At 40.9% G+C, this 24,800-nt stretch overlaps 1 protein-coding gene across 2 annotated transcripts in view; it reads left to right on the top strand.

The window, feature by feature from the left end:
• Positions 1–24,800, top strand: part of LOC116826023 (zinc metalloproteinase-disintegrin-like NaMP) — a 44,217-nt gene that overhangs the window by 530 nt on the left and 18,887 nt on the right. The window contains exons 2-11 of one of the 2 annotated variants that reach the window (XM_032782502.2): positions 7,000–7,112; positions 8,263–8,339; positions 10,488–10,566; positions 12,575–12,651; positions 13,821–14,013; positions 15,366–15,428; positions 19,911–19,982; positions 21,686–21,855; positions 22,957–23,041; positions 24,511–24,641. In XM_032782502.2, the coding sequence (XP_032638393.1) occupies positions 7,000–7,112; positions 8,263–8,339; positions 10,488–10,566; positions 12,575–12,651; positions 13,821–14,013; positions 15,366–15,428; positions 19,911–19,982; positions 21,686–21,855; positions 22,957–23,041; positions 24,511–24,641 (1,060 nt within the window). The remainder of the gene's footprint in view (positions 1–6,999; positions 7,113–8,262; positions 8,340–10,487; positions 10,567–12,574; positions 12,652–13,820; positions 14,014–15,365; positions 15,429–19,910; positions 19,983–21,685; positions 21,856–22,956; positions 23,042–24,510; positions 24,642–24,800) is intronic. The other variant, XM_032782503.2, reaches the window with a different exon arrangement.

Here is a 24,800-nt window from a genome sequence, read left to right as displayed (position 1 = left end):
ATTAAATGAATAGTCATCTACTTACAATTGAAATAGAATGATAAACATATATTTATGCAGCACCAGGATAATATCTTGAGATCTCCCAGAATATGATTAAATAATTAAACATTAAGTCCTTCCCAAATTAAGTCCGTATAATTATTTAACTGTATTCTATATGAGGTGCCATACGTTAGTTTTTGAGTGTATTCTTGCTTGCTTGCTATTTGAATCAGGAGCAGATTTTCAGACCACGACATGCACAAATATACACACATTTGCACATGCAATTCATGGTCACTTGGACATGTAATTGTCTGCAGTTCACACACATATTATGTACAGAATTAAACACATTTTCTTGTGAAGAGTTCTGAAAATCTTTCCCTTGAGACTTTATATATCTTGGTCAAAGAGATTTAATTTTTATATGTAGATCCACACTAACTAGTGGTGTTAATTCCTGATTTAAGATGGTTGGGAAATTGAGGTATTTATTTATGCCTTATCGCCAATTTTTTACCTGTTGTAACAGATCCAGAATCCATTTCTTGCTCAGAAAAAACTGAGTTAAAATCATGCCTGAAGCAAAACAAGATGACCGTACATTCACTCTGAAGAACTGACTCTAGGAAAACTATTAGAAACAGAACAAAATATAACTGCCTACTTAACACACCCAGAATCTTGTAGCTAAAAATCCTCATATGAAATACATACCAAAGGTATTAAACTATAAGGCTTGTCTTGATTAGAGAAAAGGTCAGGTTTAGGTCAGGTTACCTAGCTAAACCCAACCTAACTTGAGCAACCAAGGCTGTAATTTGACTTCCTAAAAATCAAGCTAAAGGCGTTACCCTGGATCTGCAATAGGAAATTTTGGTTAGGTTGATTTTAGTAATAACAGTCAATCACTTTTCCTATTCTAGTCAAAGCCAAGCTAGGGGCTGTTTCAGGAACTCATACTCTCTGATTAGTGCTCACTCACATTATTCACTGAAGAGACCCATTGATTTCACTGAAACTATTTACATAAGGAACTACTTCTCAAATGGAGTAGCTTCAAAATCAGACCCATAGAAAGTAACATTCGTTGGGTGCTGGGCTCTTTTGAAAATCTATCTACAAGTGTCACAATGGGAGATGCTGGGTCCTGAGCGCTTAGGAAAACCTGGCATTTATTTATGTGATTAAAATAGGAGCTGACCTATTTTTGAAATTCTGGTCACAAATGTAGGTGCTGAACCCATGAAAATTTGTCCCTTAGGGTGAAATTCACCCCCATGCAACAGGATTAAAGGGGGCTTATGTGGTACATAGCCCTTGTGATGTCTCATAGGACAGAATCTGATTTTCAGGGACTCTGAACACCTTCAAGGGAAGTCACATGTGCGAGCACCTCTGAAAATCAGGTCGTGATACACTGATGTTCTTCATGTGCAGAAGTTGAAAAACTCTTCTTACCCTTAGTAAGCTCTTCACTACAATACCTCTAGCACATACTTCACTACTATACAGACAGACATACAACATATCCACGTGCACAAGGGGAGATGGAAAAAGGCCATTTGGGTCATCTAAAATGTCTCCCCTGCCACCTCCATCAGGTACATGTGTGTCCCCTACCTCCGGCACATTTTCCAGTGCTTTGCCCAGTCCATTTCAAATGCCACCAGCCACAGCAGGTCAAAAATGTCATTAAAATAGAAACTTTCCATGGGAATGTGTCAATTTTAACGAAGTTTCCATTTTTTAAAAACAAAAGTTGAAATGAAGTGTTTTGACCTTTTCAGAACAAAGCATTTTGAAGGTATGCATTGAAATGACTTTTCATTACAAAATATATTTTAGTTTATATTATAAATTATGATACAGCATAACATTTTAAAAAGTCAAAAATCAGAAGAAAACATTGCAACTTTAACACAATGAAATGCTTTGAATGGCCCAAAACAATGTCTGTCCTCCCCCCCCACTCCCCCCAATTATTTTGGGGGAAACTTTGAATTTTTTTTGGTTTTCATTCCAATTTGGACCCAGGAGTCCCAGCCTCAGATTCTACTTCTGCACATATTTCTACTTCTGCCCTCTCACTCTAGTGATGGTAATGGATTCTGGACATGGCTCCATGCTCCAGACAGGGATATCAAGAGCTTGCACATCACATCACACTGGTACTAGTGTATGATCCACAATGGGTGTGATCTGTTCAAAACAGGAGAGTGGCTGTAGTCCAATGCAGGGGTTCTCAAACTTCATTGCACTTTAACCCCATTCTGACAACAAAAATTACTACATGACCCCAGGAGCAGGGACTGAAGCATGAGCCCATCCAAGCGGGGGGCCAAAGCTGAGACCCCAGCGCTTCATACCCAGGCTTGGGGCTTGTAACCTGAGCCCTGCCTCCCACAGCTGAAGCCGAAGTCTGACCCCAGGCAGTGGGATTCGGGCTTGGGCTTCAGTCCCGGGCCCCAGACAGTCTAACTCCAAACCTGATGACCCTATTAAAATGGGGCCGTGATCCACTTTGGGGTCCTGACCTACAGTTTGAGAACCGCTGGATTAGAGAATGAGGGAACAAGAGCAGCTTGGAAAACAAGAGCAGCTGTTACCACAGATATTAGAGCATATTTAATGACTCAGTTCTGGATTAGTGATAAAGAAGCTATAGGGATATGGAGATCTAACAGGTGCAGAGTAACCATAATACTCTGATCGAGATCCAGCAGCTAGGATACGCTGAACCTCAGTGGTACCAGTTCTAGTCATTGTTCCATACCTGATGTAGCGGGCACTGTACAGCCATTTACATTCAGATCACTTTGCAACGCAATGGCTAATACTGCTCAGAAGGCAGCACAAGAGAACATTCTTGGCTACCAAATATTTTCTCAGCCTGGCAGCTGCTTCTAGCAGCAGCAATGCAAAAACTACGAGACATATTGCCCATTGGCCCAGAACACTCTGGGGCCAGGTGCATCCTCTTTCTGCTGGGAATGATAAAAGGGCCTTCCCTCCCATTGTGCGACTATTTCTGTTTGACTCATAACATGAATAAATGTCAGCAGTTTTAGCTGAGCTGTTTGTTCTGCGGATACAGAATAGTGTCCAGAGGACACAAAGCTAGATCTTCTCTGGAATAGTTTAGACCAGGGGTTCTCAAACTTTATTGCACTGTAACCCCCTTCTGACAACAAAAATTACAACCGGACCCCAGGAAAGGGGTCCAAAGCCTGAGCCCTGGCACCCTGAGGTGGGCAAAGCCCAAAGCTTCAGCCACCACAGGGGGCCTGTAACCTGAGCCCCGCCACCCAGGGCTGAAGCACTCAGGCTTCGGCCCTGCGTGGTTGGGCTCAGACTTTGGCCCTGGCTCCAGCAAGTCTAATACCAGCCTTGGCGACCCCATTAAAATGGGGTCTCGACCCAGTCTGGGGTCCCTACCCACAATTTGAGAACCACTGGTCCAGTGCATAAGTCATATGGTTTCTGCTATCTCAAAGCTTGTTGAAGGGGAGATCATGGTAGATGGAAATAATACAGGAGTAACAGATGCACAGCAGCCACCTGGGATAGGAAGATAGATGGACTCATGTATATACCCACATATATGTCTAGTAATGATCAACATCACAGAGGAATCAGTAGCAATCCAGAAAAATCAAGTTCTTCCTGAAGGAACTATCTCAGAAGACCCCTGTGCAGCTGGTCTGTTACAGCTATTAGGTAATATGCTAATCGTACCTAATGGTATGCTAGATGCTACCCAATATATACAAGTTCTCTGCTGCAAAGAGATTAAAAAGTAAGTTAGACCCGGATTCAAGAAAGCATTTCTATTTAGGACAACACTTAAGCACATGTGCTTAAGTCCCATTGGACTTACAGTGAAGTATGGGCCTAAGTGCTTTCTTGCATTGGGGCCTCAGATGTAATGCAATAAAGGGGTTGTACAGAAGGTTGGAGGAGTGCGCCCATGGTTAAGATCATGGGGTTACTCAGCAGAGGCCGGTGTACAGCATGATGGAATAATATTTAGAGTAAATAGACATTAGCTGGCACTAGTATATAAAAGACACACAGGTGCCACATATCCTCTGCAGCCTGAGCAGAAATTCTATTTATATTCCTCCCACTCGGAAACAATCACAAATTATCCTGTTAACATGAAATAGGTCAGATTTTTTCAAAAACCATTCATGTGCCTTGAAACAGACGCTCTGTCCCAGTCTTTCTTCTGTGCACTGCTCTGAGGTCTGAGTTTGTCAAGTGTAACAGAGGGATCTAGAAGCAAAATCACATCTAGCCAGAGCTACAGGCTTAGCTAATAATTTAAGAAGGGCTGAGGTCCCACAGCCAAATCTACAATGCCCATCTGAAATGCAATTCGCTCTCCTACCCTAAGCTCAGCACTATACCCAATAGAGATCTGAGAGCCCTGAGAGGAGAATTTTGCTCTTTAGGTAGGACAGAAGAGACACACTGGCAAAAGAGCACTGGCAACATGACTACGGCCAGATCATGAGAGCACAAGGGGAGCAAGAGAAGGAATGAGGGGTTGGCTCTGCACAGAGAAGGTACAATTAAAACCCCCCAGGCCCTCCTCAGCTCATGGTCAACTCCTTGCTATCATCCATCTGGTTGTAATCCACCCAAAAAGAGCTATGGTCCTGCTCCCATCTGCACACCCACCAGTGAAGATGGCCAGATGCACTGTGTGAGGGGAAAGCGGGATGGGAGAAGGGTAGCTTGCTGCACCTTCCTTAACACAATCCCCACCCACACCTACTCACCAGCCCCTGTGATAGCCAGATGCACCTGCCCCAAAGAACTATCCACCTTCAAGCTAACACTGAGTTGATGCAGCTCTGAAATGCCCCCAGTGTGGGCAGGTGCCTATCAAAGTACAATCTGACCCTTAATACAGACTGCAGCTCTCCCATGCAATAATGGAACAGGAGACAACTACCGGGTACTGCAAAACGTGCACATGCTGATGTACTGACTAACCATGAGGCTCCCTGGTTACCTAACTGGTTTTCTTGTATTCTGGCATGATGATTAGTGCTGTGCACATCTGTTCACAGTGAAGTGTGCTGTCAGTCAGTCATTATCAAAGTTTCATAGCCTCAGGGCCTTTTGGCATTGAACTCACTCTGGTCTTGGATATCTACTGTGCTTTTGTGTTAATCCATTTAAATAGCCTCAAGAGGAGTTAATTAATGAGATTTGTCCAATCCGATGGCCATACTAATACATACACTTTGCTGGATAAAATATCCATATTCTACCATCTGATACTTCTAGTATGCAAGCACCTGTATGTAGTCTGTGAAATGTATTTTTTCCCTATGATAGTTCCCTCTCAAATTTTTCTGATTTTGGCATACAAAGATTCAGATTTTCAGGTTTTCAGTGAAAACCCTCTTTTTTTGGACAAAACCAGAACTTTTTTGGCAAAAAATTATGTTTCATTGACAAGCCAATTTCCATAGGAAAAAAGGACATTTTGATGGAAATTTTCCAACTTACTCAAGTGAGGAGGGGCAGAGAAAAATGGTTAGATCACATGCCTAGCCATCTAGCCTCTTGGGGTTTATTCTCAGCTCCGCCACTGACTCGCTATGCAACTTACTTACCCTTTCTATGCCTATAAAATAGGGCTAATAAAAATACCTGTCTCACACATGAAAGGCGCAATCTCAGCCCAGGCTCAGCCCAGGCTATTAATGAGTTCTGGCTAAATTTTCAAAAGAGACTAGTCTCCAATTTTTCCAATGCCCAACTTGAGACAGATGTTTTAGCAGGGCCTGATTTTCAGAGCACGTCTGCTTAGCCCTTAATGAAAACCAAGCCCTCTAAAGTTGTTGCAGATTGGACACCCAGAATCCAAGGCACCAAAAAAATCACTAGTCACTTTTGAAAATTTTGGCCGCACAATCCAGTGTTGCGTTTGGATTCAGCACCATGTGGCGTCCAACTGCTTGTGCTATGGACTGGGTATAGTTTCTGCATGAGGAATGCAATATAGAAGCTCAGTTCTAAGGAAACATGGTGGTCACCAATTCTGCTTCCAGAAGAGATAGCTGTATCCTCTTGGCCGGCTGAAGATGAGAAAAAAGCCAATATGGCTGTTGCTGTCCCTGGATATTCCAGCAGCAGCTGAGGGGCTAACCACAGACTATGAATCCAATCAACCATGATGGGCACACCCTCAGTCTAAGGGTCTGATATCACTCCTGCCATCTCTTACAGTTCCTTCCTGTGGCCAGCACCACTTGGACTGTATTATGCAGGAAGCCAGATTAGCTGATTGTAAAGGTCCCTTCTGGCTTTAAAATCTATGAACCACTCTTTCTCCTACAAACGTCCTTGTACACAACTATATTGATCACAAAACAGCTGGTATGGAGTGTTCTCATAAGGAACTAAACATATTCCATACTCCTATATAAAACCCCAAATAAAAAGCGGGAGCAGGGAGCAGGAGAGGACTGAACAAAAGGAGAGAAAAAGAAGACAATAAAAAGCAGAAAAGAGAAAAAATTTTCAACTATCACATGCAGATAATCACACCCAGTAAGATATAATAGGTGAAACATGCTACAGGAGGAGGATTAACTGGAACTATTTCTGTGAAAAGACTAGTTGAAAATATCTCTAAAGAATTAATCTGAGATTGCTCCCAGTCCCAACTACCCATGAATACTGTAAACTTACTTACCTACCATACAGGAGGAATTCTTTGTTAATTTACATGACTTTCTGTAATAGAGTCTGGCGATCATTAACTCTAGAGAACCACCTGACCTCACCTGCATCAGTTGCAAAACAGCGAATGCAAAAGTAAAGGTGACATCTTGAAAATCTGGCCCAACGTGTTGGTATAAAAATTGTGCAGTGCTAGAATACGATTCTATGAAATGCATGAAAATTAAATAAAATGATACAGCATTTAGAAACTGTGGAATTTAAAAAAATAAATACATTTGTTTTGACAAATCTTTTTGTTTCCCTTAGGGACTGCGCGAAGGGAATTACCTGGGGTGAAGGACTACGAAGTGGTATATCCACACAAACTACACATGTTACATAAAAGAGATGTAGCAGGAAATCAAAATCCCAACAACGGGGTAATAAAGGAGGCATTTTTTATTTGTTAGCATGGGAATGGATAGTTTTGTCTTGGGTCAGAGTGTACTTAACCTTCAGGACAAGTTAGATCCAGACATCAGATCATACTAATGGAACAGAATAACTAGACTACTGAATCCATTCCCCTGCAAGGGGAGGGCATGATAGTCACACAGTAAAAGTAGGTGGCAAAGTCTAAATGTGATTGGTGAGTCTCCTCCTAGTTCATGACGATACGTTTATTCACAGTGTAAACCAACTCATTAGTTGCATTAGTGGCACTTTTTGCTCAAAAGTAGAGCTCAGTGGATAGTGGAAAACAGTAGAGCAGAAGCACCTAGCATTCTGGGGTGTTGAGTTTTTTAGATCCAAAATATGCAGCAGAGCCACATCCTCCAATCTACCTTTGGGTGGCGGTGGAACAAATCAGTGGGTAGGGTTCAGGACAGAGTTCTTCTACTCCTAGCTCTGCCACCAGCCTGCTGGGGGATGTTGAGTAAGTCACTTCTCTTGGCCTCTCTTTCTCCATCTGTCAAATGGGGCAGCAAGACTTGCTGTCCTGAGATCTATGGATAAAGGCCCCAACACAGGAGAGCATAAGCACATGCTTAACTTTAAGCACTTTAATAATTATTACTATTATTGAGATAGTGCCTAGTGATCCACCAAGTGCCTATTGTGTTAGGCACTGAATAAACTGAGTAGTAGATGGTCCCTGCCCTGCAAAGTTTGCAATCTAAATAGAAAAGACAGACAAAGGGTAGGGGAAAGGGATATAACATACCACTGAATTCAGCTAAAACAATTCAAATGCTTGAAGTTAAGATCATGCTTAGGTGCTTGGATGAATAGGGACAGGATTATTCACATGCTTCAAGTTAAGCATGTGCTCAAGTGCTTTCCAGAACTGGGTCTTAAGCGAAGTAGAGTCTCCTATGGAAGTCAGCAGAGCTGTACATGTACCTTTGAGAGCAGACTTTAGATTTTAGAGTTCAATTTATTAACGTCATTTAAAAACTGATGCTTAGTCTAGAACTGCCAGCAAGTTTATTGTCGTGGGGGAGTTGGTGTTAGCATCTCAAGACCAGTAAATTCACAGTGAGGCTGGTGCTTATTGCTATCAACATTATAACACTTAAATATTTGCAGGCAAGATATGATGACAGGATGCAATATGAAATTAAAGTCAACGGCGAGAAAGTGATACTTCATCTAGAAAAAAATAAGTAAGTTCAATTTCTTTTCTTATAACATTATCACTATCACTCAGGTCACCGGAAAAAGGTACTATAAAGCATTCAGGATACAGTTTCTAAAAGCAAATGGGACTGAGGGTCCTAAGAGATGGGTGTATTTGAAATTTTAACTCTTAGATATCATAGTGATGGCAGCAAAATAAGAGCCTTAACAGAATAGAATAGAATCAGTGGCACTATAGCAGAGCCTGGCTAGCATGCCACAACTCCAAAACAGATATATGACATTTGCTGTGATTGTAATGACATTCCTGCAGCTCCTGCTGCTTTCTGTTGGATTTGAAAACCTTGGCTGCAGCAAACATGACTTGTGATGACCTGTCCATGCCTCAGTTTCCCTATATGTAAATAGGCAATAATAATACTGACTGACTTTCAGGGATATTGTGTATTCACATTTATAAAGAATCCTGAGATCCTCATAAGGAATAAATTATAAAAATGCAATTGTTAGACAGACAGACAATTACTGCCCATTTATGAAATCATACCTGCCTTTACTGTTAACTTTGCTCTCTCACTCCTACTTATTAGTCTAAATTAACCTGTTGTTTATTGTCTAAATCCTAGATTATAAAATTTGTGTGTCAGGGGTTGTCTTTGTGTTATGTTTGTTCGTTTCCTAATGCAGTGGCGCTTTGATTCCTGTTTGTGAGTGTGTAGGCGCTCTCACACTGGAAAATATTATAATAGTAATAAGAAGAAGTCATCCTGACATTTTACAAGTGATCAGACTTCTAAATCTTACTGGGTTCTGAATTAATATTGCAAAATAAGAAACACATCCTGGCCTAAGAAGCTTAGTCTACACATATAGTATATGCAAGGTACATAGAGAAGAGGCTATAATACAAAACAGAGAATATCAGAACACTATCGGACCATACAGAGCAAACATGAAATAACGTGTAATTGTTATTTTGCATTGGCTGGGTGTGTCTTTTGAATTCTTTATGTTTGATGTTGTGTCATTTTAGGTACGTTTTAAGTGGCGTGTTTTTAAAGATTGTGTAACTATTCCTTAAAGTGGCAATCGGTTTATATTAAATGTATCAGAAATAGAAACAGAAATAGAAATAGAAACAAATAAATGTTAGTCTCTGTTTTAATCTAATCAAACTATTTGAAGGGAGCAGACGAAGAGGAATTGGGAAGCCTTTTGGTGTTAGCTTCCTTTCTTTAAAAAGATGATGATCCATCGAATTGCTCATAGCGGTTTCGAACATTAGTACTAGCTGAAGTGAATTGGGCCCCAATTCATGACTGACTTCTGTGGGACTGCTCTGGTTGCTTTAAATTAAGCATCTGTTTCAGTGCTTTTGTGGATTGGTACCAGCGTGCTCAGAATTGAGCCACTGATAATCAGTGTGCATGCAAGCAAGTCAGAATGCAAAATGAATGCAGTGTATTTAGTGGTTGCTGAATTAAAAGAACGTATTCCAGGGATATCATGTCCACATATTTAGTGTTTTACTATTTCTGTATCTACACTTATATATGTGTCTTTCTAAATGTAGATAGACTTACAGTGAAAAAAAAAATCAGCCTCAACTACGAACCAAGTATGGACAATTTCATCCCCACGGGGGAAAGTTTGACAAAGTTATAAATAACTGGAAACAGAGGGTAATAATGGAAAGTATTGATCAATCTCTATATATGTGTGTATGTGTTGTACATAGATGAGCCAGATCTTCCATTGCTCTGCATGTTAGTCAAAGTGGGTAGAAAGCACTAACACATCAGAATAGTAGCGTTTCACACTCACTTCGAACTGGCACAAATGACTACCCAAGGTGTAGTAGCTCAAGAAAGAATCAGGCCCATGTATGTATTTAAAAATGATATAGTCTTGTACTCTCAGGAAGTTATTTTATATTAATACAATGAATAGGCTTTGGTTTGACTTTAGAAGTCTCTCTTTGTTTGGATAAGGGTTGTGAAGAGGCCTAACTGTTCAGCGGTCTTAATTCTCTAGTCTTTTGATGTTAAAAATAACAACACTATGCATACTAGTGTTTAAAAAATGGTTTGAAGCTCATTATGTAATTACTTCTTCCCTTGATTACTCCAGCATCATTATTAGCTGGAATAACAGGCCCATTGTATTCTTTCCAGGGATCTATTTGCCAAGGACTACTCTGAAACTCATTACTCACATGAGGGTCAAGAAGTGACAACAAGTCCTCAGATCAAGGTAACATACGAAGGCTCTTCTACATATCTGTAATCACATGGTGTTCCATGGGGGATTCACCGGCACATTAGCAACAGCACAATCCACTCTTTAATGAAACATATAGGTCCAGATCCTAAGCTCATATAAACTGACATAGCTTCACTCGCCTTCATGAATGAGTGAATGAGGTTGTGTTTCTTGACCTCAATGGAACTGCACTGATTTACACCACTTGAGAATCCGAACCATAGCTTTCTTTATAACAAAGAAAACGTTTTTCATGTCTACAGCTTTTGAACACATCTCCCAACCTGTTAGAATTCCCAGAGGAAAGGGAATGGGGCCCATTGAGACTAAACATTCTATGGCTCTGTATGCATAACTTAGTTTCACAAAAGGAGCAAAGTTATTCATTTAACGAGCCTAATCTCAGTGAGATCATGAACTCAGATAAACACACCTTCACTCACACACTTACCCTGCCTCCCACCCACACAGCAGATGCATTAAAATGTATTACAGGTTATACCAGATGGCTTCCTTGGACCATGACCAATCAGTTACTCAGTTATAAGCACAAAGGCAGTCACTGTACAAGTTTTTTTTTTTAATTAACTGTATGTCTGTGGGTCTTAACCCACTGAACTACAAAACTCCCCTATTTTAAGCCATTGTTCACTGTATTTTTTTAACAATTACAATTTGAAATGCAGAAATAAATATTCTTTGTCCTGGAGAAGGCAAGAGTAACAATAGAAATTTGGACGGGTAAAATCTGTGTAAGGACTTCAGGATTCCTCTTCTTAATATTACAGAGGCCATGCCTCATTGTTCTATCTATTTCTCTCACCAAATGGAAGTTTGCATTTGGTTAAAGATTATTCCAAACAAGGCATGCTACACAGACATCTGATACGCTGTATGACTGAGGAATTCCAGCTTTGCTCATACTGCTCTGTGGTTAAACATTTTTCAGCTTACCTTGCATCAGCATGAAGTGTACAGCAATTGTTTGTTATTTTCTCTAATAATGTTCCTTTCGTCAATGACTCTTTCATTGTAAAGAAGCTGACATATCGAGATGAATGGCTGCTAAACCGTAATGTGAAACCCAGCATCCATGAGCAATATAAAGTACATTTGTATGTGGGTTTAAATGCCATTTCACAAGCTTGTATTCAAGAAAGTAGTTAGAGTAACATTTTCAAAAGCACCCAAGTGACTTAGACATCCCATTGAACCCACTTGGCTCTATTGGAATTTAGGTTCTTAAATCACCTGGACATCTGAAAATTTTATCCTCAAACACATGTTCACTTTTAAGCATATTCTTAGCTTCAATGGGACTTGACAGGACTTAATCATGTTAAAGTTAAGCACACAATTAAGAGGTTTCCTGCATTGGCATCATAATGAAAGAACATAACCCCTGGTTCTGCAAAGCACTTAAGCATGTGCTTAACTTTAAATATAGGGGTAATCCTACCCTATTCCACATTTAAGCACATGCTTAACTTTGAGAACATGAGAAACACACGTTTAAAGTTAAGTACATGAAAAAGTGCTTTGCTGAATCAGGGCAACAGAAGGCAAACAAACTTGGCAGCTGTAATCCACTGGAAGATTCTTCTATGGAGGGGAAAGCCTGTGCTGGTTAGACTTGCCAAAGTTAGGTCAGCTTTGTGCCAACAGACCAACAACAGAGCTGCTGTAACTGACCTGGGAATTGTCACCCTCCATTTTCATTTCAAGCAGGAGGTACCACAGGTCATAATTTCCTTTTGAAAGCATAGGCAATTAAAGTAAATGGTGGAGAGGGTACCAGTCTCCTTTCTGACTAGAACACCGTAACTCAGATTTGATAGAAAACAAAAACTACAATATTCAGAGAAAAATCATCTCCAAATGGGACATATCCACCAGTAATGTAATATGACATAATGCTACAGCTGTAATTGGAGCTAAGCCAGTTCACACCAGCTGAAGATCTGGCCCAATATGACAATTTATCATTGCTTCCTGACAGGACCACTGTTTTTACGACGGTCACATCCAAAATGATAATGACTCAGAAGCAAGCATCAGTGCCTGCAGTGGTTTGAAGTAAGATTGTAGCTAATAGTCTTCATGGTGAAATGATACATGAATGTACTTTTTAATCTACAAGACTTTTTGTTCACTTGCTCTTTATTTACAGTCACAGTTGCAGCCAGTGCTATGAATCAGTAAGATCTCAAAAGTTTAGCTTTATAAGGGTGAAATCACTATGAGAATGGGTCTGAGTAGTTATCCTACAGATCTCCCAAAGAGAACTGTTTATGAAGAAAAGAGAAAAAGAAAGAAAAAGCCAGAGGGTATCAGCAATTGTTTGGAGGGGGTGCAACTGCGTATTTTCACTCTGGTTCTAATACCAGATAGGAAACTAAAGGTACACCGATGTGCTGTAGGAAGTTATGTTGATAATTCAGCAGGACATGATAAACCAGTGCTTGAATATGCTTGAATATGGTGTTAGGTGGAGCTGTGTTGATGAGATCCAGTCTTCTGCATGAGACAATCAATTCAAAAATCTGTCCTTTTGTAACCATTAAAGATTCCATTCAATTTGAAGGGCTGGGAACATTAGTCAAACAATTTTAAAAGGAATATTGTTCCATCAGAAAATGGGGTTTCATCCACGCAGAAATCTTCTGGGGGAAAAGATTGATTTCAGCAAAATTCTCTGTCAGAATGTTTTGTTTCAGGTTAACACACAGAAATGAAACCTTCTGATTTCAGAATGTGAAAACATTTTGTTTTGATCACAAATGTCAAAACAAAACATTTTGACATTTCCAGTTAAAACATTGAAATGAAAAGTTCTGCACAATTTTAATCTTTTCTTCTTGAATTAGGATGAACACAAACGCCAAAATATCAAATTTCCCACGGAATCAAAATTCCACTTTCTGGTCAGAGCTCATCTGTATAAAAGTCATGAACAGAATTCTGTTCCACTGGCTTAATTCCAGTTTGAGTAGTTTTACTTTTCTAACCTAATTTCCCCGAGAATTTCAGTTTCTCATGGCATTTTTTATTTCCTGTTATGTACTGTATTTGAGGGCTGTTAAAATTCTACTATGTACCATTATACCAGTGTGTAGTGTGATCCTTATACTAGGGGAGAAAAGTACTCCACAAATGTGAGTTGTCATTATTCTGATAAAATCCTATGGATTCTCAAAGATCGCACCTTCATTCTGATCTGAGGAGTTTAAAAAAATGTTTCACAGAGGATATTTCAAGACCCATGGTCAGCGATACCTTATCCAACCCCTGAAGCTCATAGACAGTGAGGAACATGCAGTCTTTAAATATGAAAACCTGGAAGATGTTGAAGGCCCAAAAACTTGTGGCGTAACCAACACTACCTGGGAATCAGAAGATCCTATCAAAAAGTCCTCTAGATCCAGCACCAGTCTGGAAGTGAGTACCAACCTGAAGATAAACTAAATCATTAAGAACATTTCTGAGAATTAGTTTTTGTGATTCAGGCATAAAGGGGTGAATTACTCCATATTTTGAAAATAATCAATCAATTATTCCTACCCAGAAGGGCAATGTGAGACAAGATCTTAGGTGTAGTGAGGGATTCACCATGCTATTGCTGGAATAGAGGCAATCCGTGTTTCATGTTGTATGTGCTGGGTAACGCCATGAGAGAATTACATGCTTGTAAAACTAAATGGGTTCTTCATTAAAGCACCTATTTATAGAGATTCTGCAATTGTGACTAGCATTCTATCCATGTGTACACAGACTGACTCCTGGTGCCTGCTCTGAATGCTTCTCTCCTGCAACCTGTGCTTCTCCCTCCTAGTTCCATGCAGGCTGCTACACTGTATAACTTGTTGTTTTAATTGGGAACCACAGCTTAGAAAGGGAGGAAAATATTATCTGTTTTCAGATAATTTAGTTTTAAATCAGTACAGATACAATCCTAAAGTCAGCTTCTGTAACCATGGGCCTGATCCTCAGTTACAGCTCCTTTACATCAGAATCAGTCCCTGTGCATGAAAAATGCGCACATCCGTCCAAATTACACCTGAAATGGCCCAAATTTAATGTGCAAATATTGCATCTGCAAATGCACATTTTGCACATGGAAATGGCACAGTTTGCACACACATTTTTGGAGGCATTTTGAAAATGTGGCCTTGACAGGTATACATTTTTAATATGAACTCACAGATCTGAAATGTGACTCAAGCTGTTGAATCCTGTATACAGCTGAAGGGAACGCAATTTATCTTCCATTAGTATTGGGCAATGTTAATTAACATAGTAGCAGGCAGCTTTAAACACAAATAAAGGCAAATTCTGCCTGCAGATAGAAGCATGCAATTGCCAATGGGGAATCAATGGATTGAGTTCACCCACTACAGTTTTGAATATTATTGGTCAATACGTGTTGCACATTAATCTAAGGCCAAAATTTAATTAATTTAAATTAAAAAAAAGAACTATAGGCTGGATTTACAAAGGTATTTAGGCTTAGTCAATGTGACTTAGATGCCAAACAATATCAATGGAAGTTATGCACCTAACTGTCTTGGGTGCTTCTGTAAATTCTACTAGGTGCCTGTCTGCATCTTTAGGCACCTAAATACCTTCAAAAATCTGACCCTGAGCTTATCAAGTGTAAAATGGGGATGACAGCATTTCCACTCTCAGTAATTTAGAGAGAGAGATTATATGATTATAAAATATTCTTTTTGAATCTAAACGGGGCAGATCAGACCAGCTCCTAACAATCTTTTGCAAAATGTTTTTCTTAGAAACAGGAATATCTGAAAGCAAAGAAGTATGTTGAAATCTACATAGTTGTAGACAATGCTGCGGTGAGTATTCAGACAAACATTTTTCAGTTTACCTTTACAACTATGGATTTGATTTTTCAAAGCACTCAGCACTGGTCTAACTGTGCTCCTATTGAGATAAATGGGAGTATTATCCTTGACTTCAGCGGCGGGAAGTATTAAGCCAACTTTCAGCAAGGAAGATCCTGCCCTATGAAGATTTGAAATTCACAGCGGACAGCCAAATACAGATCTCAAGTAAGACTGCTTGAAAAATGTTCGTCGACACACTGACATTTTTTGTATGACAATATACGTGTATGGCCTGGTTCTCTGTTGCCCTGCAACTAGTGTGAGAGCCTATCCCACATGCCTTCCCCAGTTGCACCACATAAGAGAGCTATAATGGAGTGAAGGAAACCTAAAATCCCCAGTTCTAGCTATGGGAGGATTCCCTTAGAGCAGGCACTGAGAAAGACAGCTGTAAAGCTGTTCTCTGAAGATCCTTCTTAAGCCCTGGCTTATGGGGCATGCTGGGGCAGGGCTGCAGAATCCCAGACAAGGTTGCCATAACTGAGACAGATCCCCAGGGCTATCTACATTATATCAGGCATCCTGGAGCGGGCAGGACCCAAAGGTGACTTAGCCACCATAGTCTTCTCTGTCCCCCTGGGCTGCAGGTTCTGTGCTGTGCCTTTAAGAGGCTCAGGACAGGATATCATATGAGCTAACTGTCACCCTCAATGTGGACTAGCCACATGACACACTTTGACCCTGATCCCACAAGCTGCTCAACACAAGCGAATCACTGTGCCCAGGTGGAACCCCCAACTACCTCAATGGGACTCTGCAGAAGCGCAGGGGTCCACATGTGCAGAATAGTGTGTAGGATCAGCTCATTGGCCTGTGTGATCTTGACCACCATCTCGTCCCCAATACCTTTAACAAGTATTTTCAGCAGCATTTCAAGGATTTGGGGCCCACCTGACCAGAGGGAATATGGAGAGGAGCAGAGAGAGTTATGGTCACCAAAAGTATTTATGAGCCAGGAGAGGTTTGCAAATAAAGATGGAGATTTTGAATACAAGAGAATCGTAAATAAATAAATAAAATTAATGGAGATATACCTATCTCCTAGAACTGGAAGGGACCCTGGGTCATCGAGTCCAGCCCCCTGCCTTCACTAGCAGGACCAAGCACTGATTTTGCCCCAGGTCCCTAAGTGGCCCCCTCAAGGATTGAGCTCACAACCCTGGGTTTAGCAGGCCAGTGCTCAAATCACTGAGCTATCGTAGCTGATCAGTTACACAACCTGCTGTGTAGGTAAAATATGGATATTATAAAAAGGTCCTGATCCTGCAAACAAATACATGCTAAACTTCAAGCACAAGAGTAGTCTCAATTGTAACCAATAGTCTTAAAGTTAAGCAACCCGTGTTTGCAGGATCACGTCCACAGCTGATCATATTTCTGATAGACACTTTCATGCTTACTGATTCATGCTCCTCTCCATCCACTGGACACAACCGTCGGAAGTTACATCACAAATGAATGTGTTTCCATTAACTAAAACAGCACAGTACCAGGAAAGGTGAATCATCTTGGCATGAAAAATAATGAACAAAAACTAGAACAATTTTTTTTCCAAATTGTCGTCGTTGTTTCTTCTTTTTTTTTTTCCCTATCAGCATATTTTCTAAGAACATTACTATATTTGGTGTTGTGAAAGTATGACACTTCCATCATATGTCCCAGTTTTCAGGGGGAAGTTTACTCAGCCTTAAATATTAGCCAAAGGCAGAAACTTGACATCAGCCCAGGAGCAATTTCTTTTAAACTAATTTTCATAAAATCTGCTATTACCTTTTTTTTTTTTTTTTTAGATTCTAAGGGCCTCATTTGTACTACAGCCTCTTTACACCACAGTGAAAAGGGGCCTTAGAGTGAGTGGAACTTTACTTTACACCTATTCTAAGGCTCCTTATTCTGTCAGAACAGTGTAAAGGGGCTTTAACATAAACCAGACCCTAAAAGGACAGGAAGAAACTCAGATCTGTATGAGTTTAGGCTACTTTGTCAACTTTGTACAGCATCCTCTGACACTCTACAAATCCGATTCTTCCTCACTTGCACTTGTGTCAATCAGGATTAAATCAACTGAAATCAGTGGTGAAAAGTGGATTTTGGTTGTGATCAGAATCAGGCCTGGGTTGTGTACCTTCTGTTTTAGCACACAAAAACACTACCAGATGTAAAGCCCAATCCAAAACCTATTGAAATCAAGGCAAGTCTTTCCACTGACTTTAATGGGCTTTGAATCAAGCCGTTCGTGTTTATTATGAGAACTAGTGCCAATGATTTCATATTAATAAACACTTATGGTAATGCTACACCTGATAGTAAGTGTTTGCAGGCCCCTTAGGGTAAGCCCACCAGGCCACCAAGGCTTGAGAGCCTAAACTGCAGTCCAAACCACAAAGTCCACACCGATATTTAGCTCAAACTCCACTAGCACTATTCTGTCTGCCTCGGCTGGGAGACTCACTCCCAGCTTCAGTGTTGACGTAACATTAGATATTTACAGGTGCTGGTCATCCTAGTCTCTAGGCACTATGCATTAAAAATAATAGGTCAGATCCATAGCTGGTGTAACTCAGCATTGATTTCAATGGCACTATGCAGATTTACATCAGCTGAAGACCTGGCTTAATATCTAGAACGGTTGTCATTTGACAAAGAAAAACAAGAATAGGGGGACAGGATTTGGGGCGTAGTCCCTGAGCCTTAAATTCTCAACCTACACTATTGTGATTGCAGTCCAGTAGGTGTTGCGGGCTGCAGTACCTATAGTGCAGTGTGTAGCTGTATGTAGAAAAGAGACAAATAAGGGGGAATATGATTGAGGTCTAAAAAATCATGAGTGGTGCGAAAAAAGTGAATGGAAAAGTGCTGTTTACTCTTTCACATGACACAAATACTAGGGGTAACCTGATTAAATGAATAGGCAGCAGGTTTAATAAAACTGAGAGGAAGTATTTTTTCCACAAAATGAACATTTACCCTGTGGAACTCGCTGCCATGGGATGTTGTGATGGCCAAAAGTGTAACTGGATTCAACAAAGAACTGGATAAGTTCCTGGCAGATGGGTCCATCAATGGTTATTAGTCAAGATGGTCAGAGATATAACCCCAGGCTCAGAGCGACGATAAACCTCTGACTGCCAGAAGCTGGGAGTTGAAGACACAAGTGGATCACTTCATAATTGCCCTGTTTTGTACACTCCCACTGAAGCTCTGCTACAGGCCACTGTTGGAGACAGGGTCCTGGACATAGGGTGACCAGATAGCAAGTGTGAAAAATTGGGATGGAGGGGGTAATAGGAGACTATATCAGAAAAAGACCCAAAAATCAAGACTGTCCCTATAAAATTGGGACATCTGGTTACCCTACCTGGACAAGATGAACCATGGACTGACTCAGTATGACAGCTCTTATGTTCTTAACATCACCATCTGCTCTCAAATAGCTATTCACTTCTCAATGACTAAGGGGTGAAATTCACTACTGTGCAGACAGGCAATACAAGGTCTGTGCACCACCAGGGCCAGTGCAACCATTTAGGCAACCTAGGCAGTCGCCCAGGGCACTAGGATTTGGGGGGGCGCCATTTTCTTCGGCAGTGACTGCGCGGCCGGATCTTTGGCCGCCCCGGTCGCCGCTGGCATTTAGGCGGAAGGAGCTGGGGCAGAGGAGCACGGGGAGGGCCGCCTGCAGCAAGTAAGGTGGGGGGCGGCACACAGGGGAACTCCCCACCCCAGCTCACCCCTGCTCCTCCTCCTCCCTGAGCACTCCGTGGCTGCTTCACTTCTCCCGCCTCCCAGGCTTGTGGCGCCTAAACTGATTGACGCTGCAAGCCTGGGAGGTGGAAGAAGTGAAGCAGCCACGGCATGCTCGGGGTGCTCGTGCTCAGAGCAGGAGTGAGCTGGGGCGGGGGGGGTGCTTTAGAGTGGAGGGTGTGGAGCTGCCGCAAGGGGGGTGCCTCGGGGGGGGGGGGGGCGCAAGGGGGAAGTTTCTCCTAGGGCACGAAACATCCTTGCACCGGCCTTGGTTGTAGCCCCTATGTTTTGGAAAAGAATGAGAAATTNTGGGCGGGGGAGGGTGCAAGGTGGAAGTTTCGCCTAGGGCGCGAAACATCCTTGCACTGGCCCCGTGCACCACTGAAGTCTCACTTAGATGCATAAAATAGAGCATAAAGTGGGGGACTTCAGTAGGCCTTGTGCTCTCTCTGCGCAAGGGCTGAATATCATACAATGTGAGGGATTTGAAATATACAATATGATATGAACAGGAGATAAATAGTAAACTGAGATCAGTTGCTATACTAATACCTTCATTTCACTTTAACAAAGACCACTCATTTGTTGCGCATTTTTATTTGAAATGTTTCAGGTCTTTTTTCCCCAATCGTCGTTTTATTTTTTTCCCTTATCTTGTTACTGATGCTTTCATATTTATTTTTGCAGTATAGGAAGTACAACCGCAACATGACGAGTATAAGAACACGGGTTTTTGAAATAATCAATTACATCAACATGGTAAGCCCTGTTATTATTAAGTAAAAATGCTACATAATTGATTAAGTTTTGCAGTCTTGGGAGGTTTCTATAATTACACCTAGAAAAGAACGAAGAAAATTGGATCTGCTGGCATTTATGAAAGTGAATAAAGCAGAAATAAAGGATCAGATGGAAAAAATGAAAGGAGAATCTGTGCCTTCACATCTATAAAAGCAGCAGAACCATGATATCAAACTAATGAATTTTTCTCTCTCAGTCCACAATGGTTTGGCTGAAATCAACTGTCGACACTAGATCTGATTCTTTACTGCCCCATGCCTTGCACATTTTATTCACAGCAGTGAAAAGTGGGTCTGAAAAGCTGCCAAATCAACATAGTGGTTTACACCATCTTTGCACTCAAGCAACTTACTACACAAGGTCAAGTCAGTGGCAATCCATGCTCATGTAAAAGGCAAAATTATAATAAACACTACAAAGGTCTTTTTTTTTTTTAAATTAAAAGACCAGCTCTTCACAAAACCTTACAATTTCCATCAAATTTTCAAAGAAAATTCTTCCTTAAGAGGAAACTCTATGCCAAGATTCTTATAGATTGCATTTTTGTACAGTTAGGCTCCAATCCTCCAAATGCTTATGCATGTGCTTAACTTTAAACATATGATAAATCAATCCAATTCAACTCCATGTGCCTGATTCTCATTTACATTAATGCCCCATATATTATACTGGTCTAAGGCCTGGTCTACACTGTGGGGGGGAGGAGGTGGTCTCGATGTAACATATGCAACTTCAGCTACGGGAATAGCATAGAGTTCCAAAGTCGACAGGAGTGCGTTCGGGGATCTGTATATTGCGTCTAGATGAGACGTGATATATCGATTCCCGATAGATTGATTGCTACCCGCCGATCCAGTGAGTAGTCTAGACATACCCTTAGAGGGTAAAGGAGCCTTACTAGCACAGCAGCTAGAGATCTAGTCCCGACTGTATGCCACATGTCCATAATATCCCATGCTATATGTTCAGAAGTGAGGGAGAAATAATTACATAACTAAATCAAATATTTTAAGGAAGGGTTTACAACATCAGTGTCTTTGCAATTGTTACAAAGAACTGATTAGAGTTCATTAAAAAGGTGTAAAAAATTTCCACATTTTTTCCTCTCTTAAGTTTGTAATTTCTTTAAATATCCTGCTACAATTTCAAAATGGGACTTATTTTGACAGTTTCTTTAGATGGTCCAAAAATTGGGGGCAGGGAAGGAGAAAGAGGCGGAATTAAGAAAAATCATATTTTTTGCTTTTTTTTTTTTTTTTAAAGTTTCAAAACTTCATTGGAATTTCAGAATTCAGAAAAGTTCATTTAGTTTTAGAAATGATCAAATGTTATCAGAATAAGTCCCTGCTGTCCAAAAAAAATTATAAGTTACTTAGGATATGTCTACACTACACGCCGGATCAGCCAGCAGCAAATCGATCCAGTGGAGATCAATTTATCGTGCTTAGTTTAGATGCGATAAATCAATCCCCAAGCCCTCTCCCCTCGACTCCTGTACTCCAGTGCCGCAAGAGGAGCAAGCAGAGTCGACGGGGGAGTGGCAGCAGTCAACTCACCATGGTGAAGACACCACGGTAAGCTGAACTAAGTACGTCAACTTCAGCTACATTATTCACTTACTTCTTCTTAATTCTTCTGTCCATAATCTCTCCTTATGACAGGTTTATAAAGCCATAAACATTCACGTGGCTTTGATTGGTCTAGAAATCTGGTCAGCTGGGGATCCATTCACTGTGAATTCTTCAGCCGGTACCACGTTGGACAAATTCTCAACATGGCGTCAAACGGACCTGCTGAAACGGAAGAATAATGACAATGCTCAGTTACTCACGTACGTATCATGTCCTTTTCCACTTGTATTTCCAAATATGCTAGAAGAATTTGTACCCAGAAATTTGTTTACAAAAGATAACCAGAGGTGCAATTTATAAGGGTCCTAGTTTTGTCATTTCAAACAGCGGGTTGTAATATTCACAGATCGATAGGGTGAAGCCCTGGCCCCGTTGAAGTCAACAGGAGTTTTGCCATTGACTTCAACGGGGCTAGCATTTCACCTATAGGTTTTTAAGGGCAAAAGAGATTGTTATGTTCATCTAGTCTGAGCTCCGGCAAAACAGGAACACTATAAAATGTGGTACAATGCAAAGTGTTGGTATAAATGCAAATAAAATGAATGGAGATGGACTCAAGCACCCATGCATTTTGGAGGGGGGAAGTTTAATATCCAAATGAGGAGCTGGATATGAATTTTGCAGCTGGCTATCTAGCTATCTGGGCCTGAAATACAGAGCTCAGACCCAGATTCTGATCTGAATCCAAACTTTGGAGAGGTGCCCAATTCAGTATTCTGGCATGAGTCCACTGGGCCTGGTTTATCAAAGCACGTGTTTTACATTTAAGCATGTGCTAATGTCCCATTGATATCAGTGGAACTTAAGCACATACCAGGCATTAAAAATGTACTTGAGTGGTTTGCTGAATCAGGATAAATTTAATCAAATATTTAAATGCTTTGATAAATCTAGTTTTGCAGAAAAGGGATGAAAGCACTCACACAATTAAAACTGAACCTGTGCTTAAGTGCTTTACTGAACTGGAGCCAATATAAATATATATCTGAGCTACAAAGTTGGGATTCAAATCCAAAATTCAGGATTATTCAGCTGCAGTGTCGTATTTGTGACCCTCAGGGAGAGAGCCAAGGGCACAAATGACAGATAAGTGCCTAAATCCCACTGAAGGCCAATGAGAGTCAGGCTCCTAAGTATTTGTGCCCTTGAAAATCTCTCCCCTGTCACACTGGTTCTGACTAAGGGGACCATGCCTAAGGGAACCTCCAGTTCAACCAACAAAACCACCAGCAACGTCATCAGGTTTGCATCCTTGTGACAGATCGCTGGGCCTCACCCTGTATGTTTTTGCTTCCTTTCAGAGCGATTGACTTTGATGGGCCAACAGTAGGACTGGCCTTTGTGGGAACCATGTGCAGTTCTACTCATTCCTCAGGCATTGTTCAGGTCTGGTTGTTTTTTGGATAACATTTAACCAGCAGGCAACCGTCACTAGAATTTTTAACACATCTATTCGCTGTGTGGCATTATTTGGGGTACATTTCATTGCTGCATCAGGCTGAAGAGCATACAGAGCTGTTTATTTATGAACTCATATAAGGGAGAGAAGAACCATATACCGCGATTTAAAAGAAAGGGATAAACGATGGAATCACTTTTGACCAGGATGCCCCAAATCACAACAGTGAGCAACTTTAATTAGAGACGGATGAACTGGTTTGGAAAAAACAAAAAAAACCCTACTAGATATGGGCCTAAACCAGAACATTAGATGCAAAACCTCTCCCTGAAAGCAGGGGAAGTTCACGTCTGGACCCAAAGTTCACTGACTGAGCCAAATGCTTTAAAGGACCGAGCCAAATCTCTAAAACCAAATACCCCCTGATTTTTAAAGCAGTTGAGATTTGGATGTGAAGCCAGACAGAACATACTTTAGAACACACAGGGGCCAAGAGGTAGCAGAATGTACTGCAGTGGCTGATGGGGATTATGGAATAATGCAGCACACCTTGACTTTTATGTCATTCTATTATCAGACACTGCTTATTTATTTAGATTTCCACCCAAAAGCAACTTCTTACCAAAGAGATAGCCAGCCAGAGTTCCGGGACCCCTTGGCATATATTTAAAAGCACACAACCACAAGAGATATAAAAAACATGAATAGTCCCTAGCAAGAGTCGTTCTCTTTACCCCTTAACACTTCTCCCTACCACACATCATTTAACAACATGTAAACATATTACAGTGTTAGATGTGATAGACAGAGGGAGAGAGGCTGGGATTTTCGAAGACGTTTAAGGGATTTAAGTGCCTAATTCCTATTACAATTCAGTAAAAAAAATCTGCCTCTCTCTTAGGCCTGGTATACACTAAGAAGTTATACCAATATACTTAGGTCAGTTGGGGGTGTCATTCCCCCCCTCTCCCCCAATATAGGTATTCCAGTGTAAACCCTAGTCTGAATACAGGTATAAAGATGCCATGTTTTGCTATAGTTTGCTCCACTTCCTGATCCAGAATAAGCTATCCTCGCATAAGCACTTGTATACCAGTTTAACTGCATCCACACTGAAAGGAGGCAAAGAGTTTTACTGCTTTAACTGTACTGGTATAGTTTCTAGTCTTAAGACTCTTTTGAAAATTCCAGTCTAGAGAGATAGATGGAGAGAGAATTTTGAGCTAAATAATTTTGTTGCTTTCTAATTAAGATGCAATTAATTAAACATTTTTAAAAAATCCCTTTCCGGGTTTACACAAAGTAAAAAAGCCAGTTCTTCTGCATTTGGGGATATTTATTTTGGGATTTCTATTTCTTAGCTATGTCATTTCTCTTATGCTGTGCTCTTATGCTGTTCCAAACCTGCTTGCAGGCTTATAGGAATAACTGAGTTCTATTGTTCCCATCACCGCAGGACCATAATTCCAATCCAATTTCAATTGGGGCCACCATGGCACACGAGATGGGGCATAATTTTGGTATGAATCATGACACTAGCTTCTGTCAATGCAATTCTGGATCTTGTATCATGGCAGCACAACTCAGGTGAGGCGTTTGCATCTGCAAAAAGGGAACTACACCTCTACCCCGATATAACGCAATCCGATAATACACAAATTTGGTTATAACACGGTAAAGCAGAACTCGGGGGGGGGGGGGAGGCGGGGTTGCGTGCTCCAGCAGATCAAAGCAAGTTCAATATAA

Source organism: Chelonoidis abingdonii, chromosome 2, assembly GCF_003597395.2.
Source record: "Chelonoidis abingdonii isolate Lonesome George chromosome 2, CheloAbing_2.0, whole genome shotgun sequence".
In the NCBI taxonomy this organism is placed as follows: domain Eukaryota; kingdom Metazoa; phylum Chordata; order Testudines; family Testudinidae; genus Chelonoidis; species Chelonoidis abingdonii.
The sequence above is the reverse complement of the archived record's forward strand: the minus strand, read 5'-3'. Positions and strand labels throughout refer to the sequence as shown.